Source organism: Macaca fascicularis, chromosome 3 (genome assembly GCF_037993035.2).
Source record: "Macaca fascicularis isolate 582-1 chromosome 3, T2T-MFA8v1.1".
In the NCBI taxonomy this organism is placed as follows: domain Eukaryota; kingdom Metazoa; phylum Chordata; class Mammalia; order Primates; family Cercopithecidae; genus Macaca; species Macaca fascicularis.
The window spans coordinates 133,879,671-133,893,022 of NC_088377.1; the positions used below are offsets into that span (position 1 = coordinate 133,879,671).

Below are 13,352 nucleotides of genomic sequence, written 5' to 3' on the forward strand. Positions count from 1 at the left end.
CTTTAAATATTGTAAGTCTTCAACTTCTAGTTGATGAATAAATGATGAAATTATCAGTGATACTGCATTGTTATAAAATAAATATAAAAGGAGCTCCTAGAATTGGCTCTAATACAGGTAAAGAAGTAAACACAGCCATATAGGCATGGCTTCTCTGTCCCCACAAACACTCATTTGTCGTAGGGCCTCACTTCTGTCCTCACATGCAGAAAACATTTGATGACCTCTTCTTGCAGGGACAACTTTGTGAATGGGCTCAGACAGACCGGCAAATACACCTCATTGCCTCATAAGTGTTTTTATTTTTTTCAGTTTTTGTTCTGAACCTTCCTACTCCTTCAAGTATCTGCATTTACTTTCTCAAATTCTCTTTTATTGGAGACTGAAGAAACTGTCATCTCCTTACATGCTAATGAGTTTAATAATGTCCTCCAGTCACCACAAGCCTTCTTTCAAACTACACAATTCCAACTGCTTCAGTCTCAGAGTATTTTGAAATAATGATCTGACCACTTGTTAGACTCGTGAAGGGAAGGAATTTGGGTTGATTGAAGAAGATAATCCTCATGGTCATGGTAGACTGATATGGACAGAAAACATTTTAAGGAAAAATACTCAACTAAATTCATTTCTACTCCAGTATGCAGTTTCAAGTCAAGTTTCACCCTAGCTCCAGATGGCAGGCAGAGCAAGATGGAGAGGCATAGCACAAGTGAGGGGTGAGTGCGGGAGCTGCTGGCTCCTGTTCCAGTCTTTCTTCCTTGGCCTCACCTGAACTTTTACTATAATAATAGTCATCATTTATTAGGTGCCTCCCGTGTGCAGGACACTTTACACACAGTATCCCTAATCTTATTAACACCCTTATTTTATAAATTCAATGACTAAGTCAAGAGTTACATAACCTGGCCAGACAGCTAGTACATGGGAAAGGTGAGATTCACACCAGGGTCCACCCAGCATCTCTGCTTATACCATGCTCTGCTTTAAGGTTCTCTGAGAACTCACACAAGCCTTGGGCTAACAATGTGTTAACAGTACATAGCAGGAGCAAGGACCCACTGGTCATCCTGCTACCTGATCAGAAGGAAGGAAAGTTGTATTTGTTGAACACCTACTATGTTTTAGGCATAGTACTAGGTGCTTTTACCTAGAACTTAATTCACTTATCCTCAACTCATTTATTCCTCACAATAACCTGATAAGGGAGATGATTTTATCCTCATTTTACATATAAGGAAACAGGCCTGGAGAAATGAGCACAGTGTCCAAAGTCACATAGTTAATAAGATGTGAAACTCTGAGTTTGAAAGTCTCTGGTTTCAAAGCCATGAAATTTATCGCTGCCCATTTTAGACACTTCGTTTTGGGGACAGTGTGGAGGAATTAATCAGAAAGGATAAGAAAGTCATATTCAAATAGGTGGTAGGAGTAGAGACAATTCAATACAGAGAGAAGTCTTAGATGAGAGCAGTGAACCAGGGCACTGGACTGGGATTCAGGAGGCTTCCCCTAGACTCCAGTTCCACCGATGCAGCCTCAGGCAGGACTTCACCTCTCTGGGCATCGGTTTCTTCATATGTTAAACACACGGGGTTTTAATTAGGTGATCACTAAAGACCCCTGTAGCCCTAAAGCTCTGTGTCTCTAAGTGCTGAGAGGGCACCGACAGCATTCCTCCTCCCTAAGGAGCATAATGTGATGGTTCCGGCCGGCCCTGGCTGACTCTCGCCGTCCCGGTCCTGGGCCGCTCTGTGATTGTTGGGCGTCCGGAAACTGTCTCCCCTATGGGTTTAAAAAGAAAACTGAGCGCTCAGGGGGTGTGACAGTCATCTGCAGGGGCTTGGGTGGTCCATCAGGCGAGGCTCTCTCTCGGCACCCGAGGCTCCAGGCTGATCTCGGCCTTATCCGCCGCAGCTGGCGCGCCCGGGCTAGGGCTGGCGGGTCGCCAGGGTGGGCGGCGGCCCCACCCGTGCGCCCCGGCGGCGAAAGCAGCAGGCTGGGCCCCTGGCCCGCGCCTGGCCTGGGGAGACAGACTGAGCGGGCGGCGGGAGCTGCTCCTGCCGGCCGGGGCCCTAGCCCTGGCTGCAGCGGGAGGCGTCTCGGGGCCGGATGCCCGTGGGGGGCGGGGGCGAGGCCGCGGCGAACAAAGTCCAGGCCCCTCTGCTGGAGCGTCCGCGCGCCGGGAGGTTCTGCCAGACACGCGCGAGGTCCGAGGTGAGAGAGGCCAGGGAGCGCCTGGCCGCGAGGGGAGACCCGGGACACGGGGCACGGGGCGGGAGTGGCGGGACCTTCACCCAGTGCCCCCGGGGCCTCGACCAGTGCGCGGGGCTGGACGCCCCGCGCCGGAGCGGGTGCACTTGGACCTGAGGCTGTGGTTTCTCCTCAGGCTGAGATGGATCTTGAGGCGGCAAGGAACGGAACAGCCCGGAGCCCCAGGAGCGCGGAGGGCGACTTGGAACTGGGCGTCAGCAGGTACATTCCCAGCAGCCACTGGCTTTTCCGTTACACGCGAATCAGCAGGACCAAGTTCACCCTTGGAAAGAAGTTGTAAAAATCGGTTGATGCCTTTGAAGACTTTTGTTTTGGAGGCTTCTTTGAAAGGTCTTGCATCCTTCTGACCTTGGAGCAAAAGTGTTACGTGGCCTCAAAGAATGTCACTGAGGCTCCTTTTGGAACAGATTCAGGAAGAAAAGGCTGCCTTGAAAAGTGCTCCCTTCCCTTTGTGCAGGGGGATTCAATGAATATCTGTGTTGTGTAGCATTCCTTGTATTACGTAACTCTTGAAACTTTTACAAATGACTTTAATATACATCACCTGGTTGTTCAGACCTATAGGGTGTCAGACATCTGCTGTTGATGGCTGTGCTTTTTGAACGAGGGTAGTGAAACAAAAACTCCCTCCCCTGCTGCCCATCCCCTGTTATGTCTCTTCCTCCTTGTCTTACCCCTCCCCCTCCTCTCATCGCCAGGCTTGTTTGTATTTCTCCTTTCTGGGAGAATCGGTGGGGAGGGGGAACTTCCGTACATCCGAATCAGTTTTGTTCAAGTGCTAGGGGGAAACAGCGCTTCCTTTGCCTTCGCGTCTTTCTCGGTTCCCCTGGCCCTTGTTAAACTCACTTCACAGGCTTTATGAACGGCGCAGAAGCTCCCAGTCAATGGCATGTGTCTTTGTTTCCTCTTTCACTGTGGGAATAGTGAATCATTTTCGCCTTTGGCCTGAAATAGTTTATGAGGCTATTACGGTCTCTGAGTTCATGCCAGGCTACCCAGAAATAATTGACCTGTGTCAAGTCATCACCCAGAGGGACAAATTTATCAGTTTCTGTAGTTTGTCCTCAAGCTGCTAGGGGCTTGATTAGCTAACTGAAAACATGCCTATCTGATGCTTAAACTGAAGCATTATTTTAGCCTGTTAACGTGTTTGTGCAGTGACCTTGCTGTATTTCTTCTAAGTACCATGGTATTTTTTCATAGAAAATTTAGTTTTGCCATATAGAATTGAAAAAGTGATAGATGGTGTTACTTCCAATGGAAGTACTTATACAAGCAAGAGAAAAATATGGTTTTCATCAGCTGGCTGTTTAGGCAGGGATTGACTGTGAGTCTATTAATAGATGGCATTTTCATGAAGAAGTCTATTTATGTATTGCACTGGCTTAACATTTGATGCATGTACAGAGGAGCTATTCCTACAAAAGGTGTAGTAACACTTCAGAACCCAGGAAAGTCCTCAGAGGGGAAGCCCACAGCTCCTGCTGGGAAGAAGAAAGCAGCTCAAAAGAGAAATACAGAAAGTTAACAATAAGTTAAGACCACAAGATTACGAAATAAAATGTAATGAAACTAATTTTTATAAAAGCAGACCAAATATAATATATTTAAAAGAAGTTAAGCCTGCTTCAATCAAATTAGTTTTATTCTTGTTCTATTTATGTTGTTATTGCCCATGGCACATTCTTTTGAACGTATTTAGTGGCAGATGTTTGTCCAGTGATTTTAGTCAATACTTTACATAATTGGGAATCATCTTATGAGTAAAACTTTATCATTTAACTGGAAAAATGTATCATATATATGTAAAAATCATCATATATATAAAAATCACACACACACATACACACATACACTCCCTCATGGATTTTATATTATAGTATGGAGGACAGACATAAATAATGCACATACTAAATAAGTAAGCCACAGCTAATGTTAGAAGGTAATTAATGCTATGGAAAAAAACATTAATCGAGGTTAAGTAGATCAGGAGTGCAAAAGGGGAGTACTTAGCAATTTTAAGTAGGGTGGTTAGGGTAGATCTTATTTTAAAGGTAATATTTGAGCAAAGACTTGAAAGAAATGAGAGGAAACAGCTGTGTGGGTATCTAAGGGGAGAGCATTCCTGGAAAAGGTAACTGGCAGTGCAAAGACCCTGAGTTCTGAGTTGGGTACATGTTTGGTGAGTTCATCACAGCAGAGAGTCCAGGCTGGTTGGAGCAGAGTAAGCAGGTTTGGGAGTAGGGGTGTGGTAAGAGAGGAAATAAGCAAACAGATCATGTGGGGCCTCAGAGGTTAATGCAAGGATTTTGGCTTTTATTGTAAGAAAAAGGAAAGCCATTGTAGGTTTTTGAGCAAAGAAGTAATTTATGGCTTGCGTTTTGAAATGATTACTCTGACTGCTGGTTGAAGATAGACTGAAGCAGCATAGGTGGAAGTGGAGAGACTAGGCAGGAGGCTGTCCTACTGGGGACAGCAATGAAAGTAGTGGTAAGTGGTTAAATTCTAGATGCACTTTGAATGTATCACCAACAAGATTCCCTGACACCACTCTCCACAATCCTTCAGAAGAATGGACATTCCTAATTTTAAATCAAGATTTTTTTTTTTTTTTTTTTAGTTTTAGAAAACAAATTATTGACTTAGCAGACACTGTTAACATACTTTTCTTTCCTGTGTATGTGAGCTCTGTAAGGCAGGCTACCATTTCTTATGTATCCGTATATCCTTGTAGTACCTTGGACAGTTACTTTTGTACTTGCTGTGTTTGTTGAACTGAACAATTTTGACATTTTGTGAACATCACTCTTATATTTGAAAACATTATAATAGTTGAATATTGTAACTAAATATATTTATGTTCAATTGATTGTAAAACATTTTGTAACAGTTTTAAATTCAAGCAATTATATTTTTTACAGCAACCAAAAAGGGAAAAAAACGAAGAAAGTGAAATTGATTGGAGTATTAACATTGGTAAGCTGTGAAATGTTAAATGTGAATAATCCTACCTTTTATTCAGATTTGATGTATTGAATCAATTACCTTTAAAGCAAATAACTTTAAGATTGTCCAGCTAGGCGAGTTGACTCACACTTGTAATCCCAGCTCTTTGGGAGGCTGAGGTGGGAGGGTTGCTTGAGCCTAAGAGTTTGAGACCAGCCTGGACAACATAGTGAGATCTCATCTCTACAAAATAATAAAAATAAAAATCTTTTAAAAATAGCCATATGTCATGGCATGAGCCTATAGTCCCAGCTACTTGGGAGGCTGAGGCAGGAGGGTCTTAGGAGTCTGAGGCTGCAGTGAGCTATGATCACACCACTGCACTCCAGCCTGGGTGGCAGAGCGAGGCCCTGTCTCAAAAACAACAAAAAAAACTGTCTGCAGGCAGCAATAAATTGTCCTTGCTGCACCTGTGCTAAGTTTGGCTTATTATAGTCAGTGACCCACATTCTCAAGATGGATGATTTTTTAAAAAGTAGAGACAGGCTGGCGATGACACAGGGCAGAGCTAACTGGTGTGCAAGCAAAGTGAAAATGTGTTAGTAGCACAATGCAAACTAAACAAAATTTCAGGAAATTGCATTTCTGCATTTGCTTCACAAACACCCACCCTAAATTTAGCTTTAAATAAGCTTACATATCAAGAAAGTAATCGTTAAGTACATAAATTTTAATTTAAGGAATCTACATTCACATTTGGCTTCCAAAAATTGGCTAAATAGGGGATAACTATTAGGGATTCTGATTATGCTTAAAACAGTTTTCGGTGCTTTTCTGTTGGTACAAGACAAGACAATATTTTTCGAAGAAGTCTCCTAATCTGGTTTTCATTTGAAATATGTCTTACAGAGGCAGCTCAAGAAAGCATTTGCCCATTTTTGGTAAATATGATGTGTTTCAAACTGTGACAGCCATTAATTTGATAGCAAAGAAGTTAGAATTGTCGTGTCAGCTGAAATCCAACTTAGTAATTAAATGGATAAAAAGACACCAAAACCTCCACACTCTCAAACTCTGCTGCGTACTTCTCACGTAACCACGAAGCCCCCATTCATTGTCTTCCCTCCTCTTTTTTTATTTGTTTGTTTAAAAAGGCTCAGTAAGGGCAATTAAAAAAATTACTGCTTTGGAGAATAAATTGTTTATCAAATGAAAGCTGGTTTTAATGCATAGGTTTTAAATCTACCTCCTACAGAAAATAAAATCCTATAAACCTTAATGTAGAAACAGAAATTTTCATTTGAATTTAAAAGTTTTAGCTTAAGTTAAATTTAAATTTAATCTTTATTTTCACCTCTTAATCGATATCTTAATAGATATTTTTTGTTGAAGATAAAGTTGTGCTCTAACAGGAGTTAGAAATATATTATTTTGTGTAAAATCACTGAAAACAAACCTAGGTTTACTTAGGATGTTGCTGTGAAATTCACTTCATTTTACATTTATGCTTAGAGGCTGTAAAATTGTATTCAGTTAATATGAAAACATTTAAAATGCTTTTTAATGTTAACAACCTGACCCTGTGCTTTTAACTGTAGCTGACAGACCCAAGTGTTCTGTTTTCCTTTTCCCGGAACCATTAAAAATGAACCTTTGGGACACTGGTCCCTTTGTGGCAATTTTAGGGACCCAGCTCCATTGGCTCTTGATTTTACCTGCTCCCATTGTTTTATACAAGTTCTGCCTGGCTTCTGACCCTTTGTCTCTTTCAGTTCCCTTGCTTGCCCTGCGTGTTTGATGATGGAGTTTGCCCCGTCCCTGAAACCTTGCCTGAACTCCTGGAACTCTTTGAGAATGGTTACACACATACCCACTTTCCACCATGTGCCTCTAACCTCAGCCTCGCCCAGGTTATTGATGCAGTTTGACCTAGCTTCAGCCCTCAAAGGCTCCACTGTGCCAAGCCTGACTCATCACCCACTCTCCCAATAACTGTTCCTTGTCCCCAAAAGGGGCTGGGGAGGGGGGAATGGGCAGAGTAAAGCATTTTAAAAGAGAGGAGAGAAACAAAAAACAAGACAGGAAACTATAGAAATGGAAACATAAGAGGAGGAAAATGTAGTCTAGAAGGCAAAGGAGGAAAGAAGAACAAAGAGAAAGAGTACCGTAAATGGGTCAATCAAAAACAGAAAGAAAAGGTGAGAAATGGAAGAGGACTAATAAGACAGTAACAAAGTCCTTTGAAGTGTTAGGACACTGATCTGCTGGTTAGTTCTTGGGGGTTGTGCACTTCACTGTGACAACTGGTATCACCCTTCCCCTCTGTAGGTAGTACTGTGTCCAAGATTCTTGGTGTGGCTCACCAGCATAGGCCTTCTATCTCTCTCTAACTTCCTCTCCCACACTTGGTACTGTGCCCTTCAGGAATTCCACTGCTAGGGGTTACTTAAGCATTCCATCTAGTTTCTAGTTACCTTCTTGTTATAAGCCTAATTCTTCCTACTTCTTCTACACTTGCCGATTCTTCTCCAGGGAACTCCCTCTTACCTTCAAGGTTCTGCATATTTGGCAGGTGACACTGGTGACAAATAAATTTTTACAAAAGGTTCTACATAAGGATCTCTATGAGCAAGACTTCCCTAAGGTGCACATATAGACACACTGTAATGTTTGTTGTGCTTCACTACTGAGTTGCCTTTTTAAAGCTAAGTTAAACCTTTTAAAGGGATCTTATGTCAAAACTCAGAGCATCTGTTTTCCCCTATTTTAAATTCTCCCTCTGAAATATTCTGAATGCTTTTTTAAAGGAGGTGGTGTGTATGTGTGTGTGTGTCTGTGTGTGTGTGTGTGTGTCTGTGTGTGTGCGTGTTTAAACTTAATGTCTTTTCCTAGCCATTCTTTATTACTGCAGGAGCTCTGGGAGATCAAATAATATTTCTTAAACCTTTATCCCTTCTGATTGTATTGTAATTATTTATTCAAATCAGATACTGATTAACCATAATTAGATTGATTTCTTCACAGAACACAAAATAAACAGAATCATGAAATTAAGGCGTTAATGATTTGAAGACCTCCTTTTCTAAGACATTCATTTGCAACTCTTAAAAAAGTACTGACTTTAAATAAAAATCCAAAGAACATATAATTAGGGAAGAGGAGAAATTCCATTCCACAGCTAAGTATTATTTTATTTCCTTTTTTTAGTTTCGATACTCTGATTGGCAGGATAAATTGTTTATGTCGCTTGGTACCATCATGGCCATAGCTCATGGATCAGGTCTCCCCCTCATGATGATAGTGTTTGGAGAGATGACTGACAAATTTGTTGATACTGCAGGAAACTTCTCCTTTCCAGGTAAGCATTTCTTTACCTTTTAAAAAAATCCATAGCATTTCTTTAACTGGGTAAACATTTGGAAGTTGATTTTGCTATTCATTACCATCTTACTTAATGATTTGGATATCTGGATGACTCCAGATATCATAGAAGGAGTTGTAAAATTCTCAGAAAATTGTTCAAATACTCATTTAAATTTAAAGAAATACATGTATTTTTGTTTGACTTTTAATACAGGTGAAGCTTCTAAATAAAGTAAAGAAGTCACTCTACTTGAGAACAGTGGAAATGTAATGAGTGTATATCTATGCAGTATCCATCCTATTAGTAATTGCTGATGAGTTTCAAAACACATCAGTCAAACATGGCAGTACTTCTGAGCTGTATTTAGCTTGCAGATCTGTTTCTGGGTTTTCTTTTCTTCTCTCCCCTTCACCTTAAAAAAATTATACCCATTTCTGTCTCTAATTTTGGACCAATCAGATTGACTGGAACTTGAGATGGCACTTCACTAAAGAGTGAATGGATTCAAAATGTCCCTTGGAATTCACCCAAAGGACTATAATTACTGAAGAGCCAAAAGAGTCCCATAAGTTAATGTTATCAATAAGAGAGGCCCTGACAATAGCATTAGAGTGGGGTTCCAATAGACATACTTATTTTCATAGTAACCAAATTCAACATAGAAATGAAGATTTTCATGCTTTCTACCAAGCCTGAAGCCTCTTTTCTCTAACAGACCTTTGGGCACTGGGCTGGAGAAGACTGAGTGAAACTTTACTGTTGCACAGATGGTAGAATATTTTCAAAACACTGGTAAAGGAAAGGCAGCTTTCTTAGCAAAGATATCTAAGACAAATTATCATTTAGACAGCATTGAATGAGAATTTACAATGTTCACTGACTGAAAACTACATATTTAGTTACTATTGTAGGCCTTACGTGTAAGTTCCTAAGAGAATAGGATTGCTTAATTAATACAACAGAATATGTTTACATAAATATTCATAAATATTAATGCCTTTTAAAAATCTGATAAAAGCATCCTTTGAATATTTAAAGCAAACTCCTATAAAAAGTTTGTTTATTTATTCTCAAATAATATTGTCTCTGAAAAAATACCTCTTCATAATAAAAATAACAGAAATGGTGATTTTTCATTGTGCTTACTATGTGCTAGGTCCTATGCTGAGCACTTTACATACATTATTCCACTTTACCCTCACAAGAAAAATACTACACAGTAGGTAATGTTATCTTCTGTGATACATGTTAAAACCAAGGCTTGGAGAGGGCAAATAACTTGTCCATAGTTACACTGCTGGTGGATGTTAGGACAGAATTCAAACACAGGTCATTCTGCCATCCAAACCATGCTCATTGTAATATATATTATAGGGTCAATATAGATGATTAGGAAAAAAAGTGCTTGGGAAAGTTTTAAATGGATTGCTTATTTGTGACTAGTGACCAAAAGTTTAACATAAACACTATGAAGTTGTGATAGGACAGATAGTTTAAAAAGTCTTTAAAGAGGCCGGGCACAGTGGTTCATGCCTTTGGGAGACCGAGGTGGCGGATCACCTGAGTTTGGGAGTTCAAGACCAGCCTGACCAATGTGGAGAAACCCCATCTCTACTAAAAATACAAAAGTAGCCAGGCATAGTGTCTCATGCCTGTAGTCCCAGCTACTCTGGAAGCTGAGGCAGGAGAACCGCTTGAACCCAGGGGGCAGAGGTGGCGGTGGGCCAAGATCGCGCCATTGCACCCCAGCCTGGGCAACAAGAGCAAAACGCTGTCTCAAGAAAAAAAAAAAAAAAGTCTTTAAAGAAATGGGAGAGTAGGAATTTTCTATTGTCTATTTGTTTTCCTAGAAAATCTATAGATCTACAACATATTAATTTTATATACATATAGAGCAGGATGATGCCCATATTAAGACACCTCAGTTAAAAATCTATTTCTCATGGAATACTACACATCTATAAAAAATACAAAATCACGAGCTACTCAGGAAGCTGAGGCAGGAGAATTGCTTGAACCCAGGAAGTGGAGGTTGTAGTGAGCCAAGATCGTGCCACTGCACTCCAGCCTGGGCGACAGTGCAGGACCTTGTCTAAAAAAAACAAAAACAAAAACAAAATTGTGTCCTTTTCAGCAACATGAATACAGCTGGAGGCAATTATCCTAAGCAAATTAACACAATAACAGAAAACCAAATACTGCATATTCTCACTTATAAGTGGGAGCTAAGTATTGGGTACACATGGACATAAAGATGAGAACAATAGACACTGAGATCTACTAGAGAGGGGAGGGAGGGCAGCAAGGGTTGAAAAACCAAACACTAGGTACTATGCTTACTACCTGGGTGACGGGATCATTCATATCCCAAACCTCAGCATCACACAATATGCCCATGTAACAGACCTGCACATATACTCCCTGAATCTAAAATAAAAATTGAAATTATTTTAAAAAGAAGAAAGAAATGCAGACTCCCAGGCCACATCCTGGACCCACTGAATTAGCAATGGTATTTTAGCAAGACCTTTCCTTCCCCACAGTGAATCAGAGATGCATTTATGCATATTAATGTTCAAGGGTCTATTAAGTGGTCTGACCTGCCAGATGGGGAGCTGGGTTTCTCACTCATCCCTTTAGTAGCAGGACAATGACGCCATAGGAACTTACACCAGCTGTCTTTGATTTCCATCTTATTTCATCTGGAAAAAAAAAAAATCAAAGAAACTACAAAGACGCTTCTCCAGCTCCTGAATTGTCAGCATCATATTTCCACTGCCCCTACTTTGAAATTATCTTTGAGTTTCACATTTCCTGATTTTCAAACCATAAAGTACCATTTATTAGAGCACCAATAGAATATTTTTGTGGAATAAGACCCAACTTTATCTGTTCATGTATGGTCTAGCACCTCTTTTCAAGTGTTGCAGATATTATCTCTTGGTGACTCACATTAGCCTTCCAGTGAAGCACTTGTATGTCCATAAAATATCTGTGAAATAATATAGAGAAACTGGTGATTACTTCTAGGGAGAGAAAGTGAGTGGCTTTGAAAATGGGTGGCTGTGATGTCTCCCTGTATTCTCACTTGTAACTGTTGACATATACACCTTTACCAAGAAAAAATAAATTTAAAGTAATTTTTTTTTAAAAAATGGCTTCTACACGTGGTTAAAAATATCAGATTAACAGATGAATGGAAAAATAAAATATGGTAGATACATACAATGGAATATCATTCAGGTTTTTGAAGGGAAATAACTTCTGACACATGCTACGTCATAGATGAACCTTGAGGACATGATGCTAAATGAAATAAGCCACTCAAAAAAAAGATAAATACTGTTTGATTCTACTTTTATGAGGTATCTAGAGTAAAATTCATAGGAACGCAAGTGGAATGGTGGTTAGTAGGGGTTGTGGGGAGGGACAGTAGGGAGCTGTTGTTTAATGGGTATAGAGTTTCACTTTTGCGAGATGAAAAAGTTCTGGAGGTTGGCTGGACAACAGTGTGAATATACTTAACAGTACTGAACTGTACACTTAAAAATAGTTAAGATGGTAAATTTTATGTAACATATCACAATTAAAATTTTTAAAGTCAGATTAAAGCAATGCAATTCACTTATCACAGATCATTTCTCTTTTGGACCAACTTTATTAGTTCTGTTTTTGTTTTTACTAATACCAGAATAATTCCCAACTTTCTTACTTGGAGAACTTTTCTTTTTTTTTTTTTTCTTTTTTAACTTGTGCCTAATTATGAAACTGAATGGCTTTGTAGCTGGACATGGCAGAGAGGTGCCAAATTCAAGGTCTCTCTGGGGAATGGCACAAGCAAGTCACTTACAGACCTGTGGTTGACGCAGAGATAAACTCATGAGAGTTGCCAACTTTGTTTTGGTAGCCTCTGAATTATAAACACTCCTGTTATGACACTTGGTACCCTGTAGCCATGTTTCTCGTTAGGCTTACTGGATGGATTTAGATTGGAAAGTTCCTCAAATGTTATGAATTTCCAACATCCACTCTTTGGTCGTTTGTAAAAATAATATTCTCATACCTCTTTGAAGACAATGAAATCTTTAAAGGATACTTACTCTAAATCCAGACTGCTTATTGATGTGTTGAGAGTTGTAGAGTTTAGCAAAAATCATGGGGATTGGGAACAGATAGAGTGAGTACTTAGCTGAGGTTCCAGCTTATCTCATAGAGATGTTTACTTAGTCTATTCTTTAGAATTATTGGATGCTTGGACAACCAGACTCAATAGGAGTCAAATGAGAAGGGCATGTTAGAAGAAAAAAAGGTTTATGTTACAAGAGGGTCTGACAATGACTTATTGTGAGCAAAGCCCGTCCTTGTCAACAGAATAAAGCTACTCCATGACAGGGTTGTTCCCTCACAATGAGTCAGTTGTGCAGAAACTATGCACACAACATTCTGTATCCAAAACATTAAGGACAGAGTTGGAGAAAACAGTTTTTCTGCAGAGTGTCAAGGACTTGATATCTTTTATGCTGTCTCTGTGACTGTAATAATCTAGAAAATTCTGTGGGGGAAATAGCTGCATCCTGATTGTCCTTGCATTGCCTCTTGGTTGAGGGAAAAAATGCCATTTTGAGCCCCAAGGCACCTTCACTAATTGTCCATCGTGCCTAGGGTGCCTGAACAAACACCAGCTCTTTATTTTGAGATGAATAATTCTATGTGGTAAAAGAAGTCCTAGGCAACATTTAAAAATAACTAAAAGCATGTAATTGGATTG

General features: G+C 40.1%; 1 protein-coding gene across 7 annotated transcripts in view; it reads left to right on the plus strand.

Annotated features, from left to right (window-relative positions):
* Positions 1-2,014: 2,014 nt before the first annotated feature.
* Positions 2,015-13,352, plus strand: part of ABCB4 (ATP binding cassette subfamily B member 4) — a 69,924-nt gene continuing 58,586 nt past the window's right edge. For 5 of the 7 annotated variants that reach the window (XM_005550328.4, XM_045388694.2, XM_045388693.2 and 2 more), the window contains exons 1-4: positions 2,015-2,217; positions 2,390-2,475; positions 5,196-5,250; positions 8,428-8,578. In XM_005550328.4, the coding sequence (XP_005550385.3) occupies positions 2,113-2,217; positions 2,390-2,475; positions 5,196-5,250; positions 8,428-8,578 (397 nt within the window). In that variant the 5' untranslated portion in view covers positions 2,015-2,112. Of the gene's footprint in view, positions 2,218-2,389; positions 2,476-5,195; positions 5,251-8,427; positions 8,579-13,352 lie in introns of those variants that run through there. The other 2 variants (XM_015447826.4, XM_074035610.1) reach the window with 2 other exon arrangements.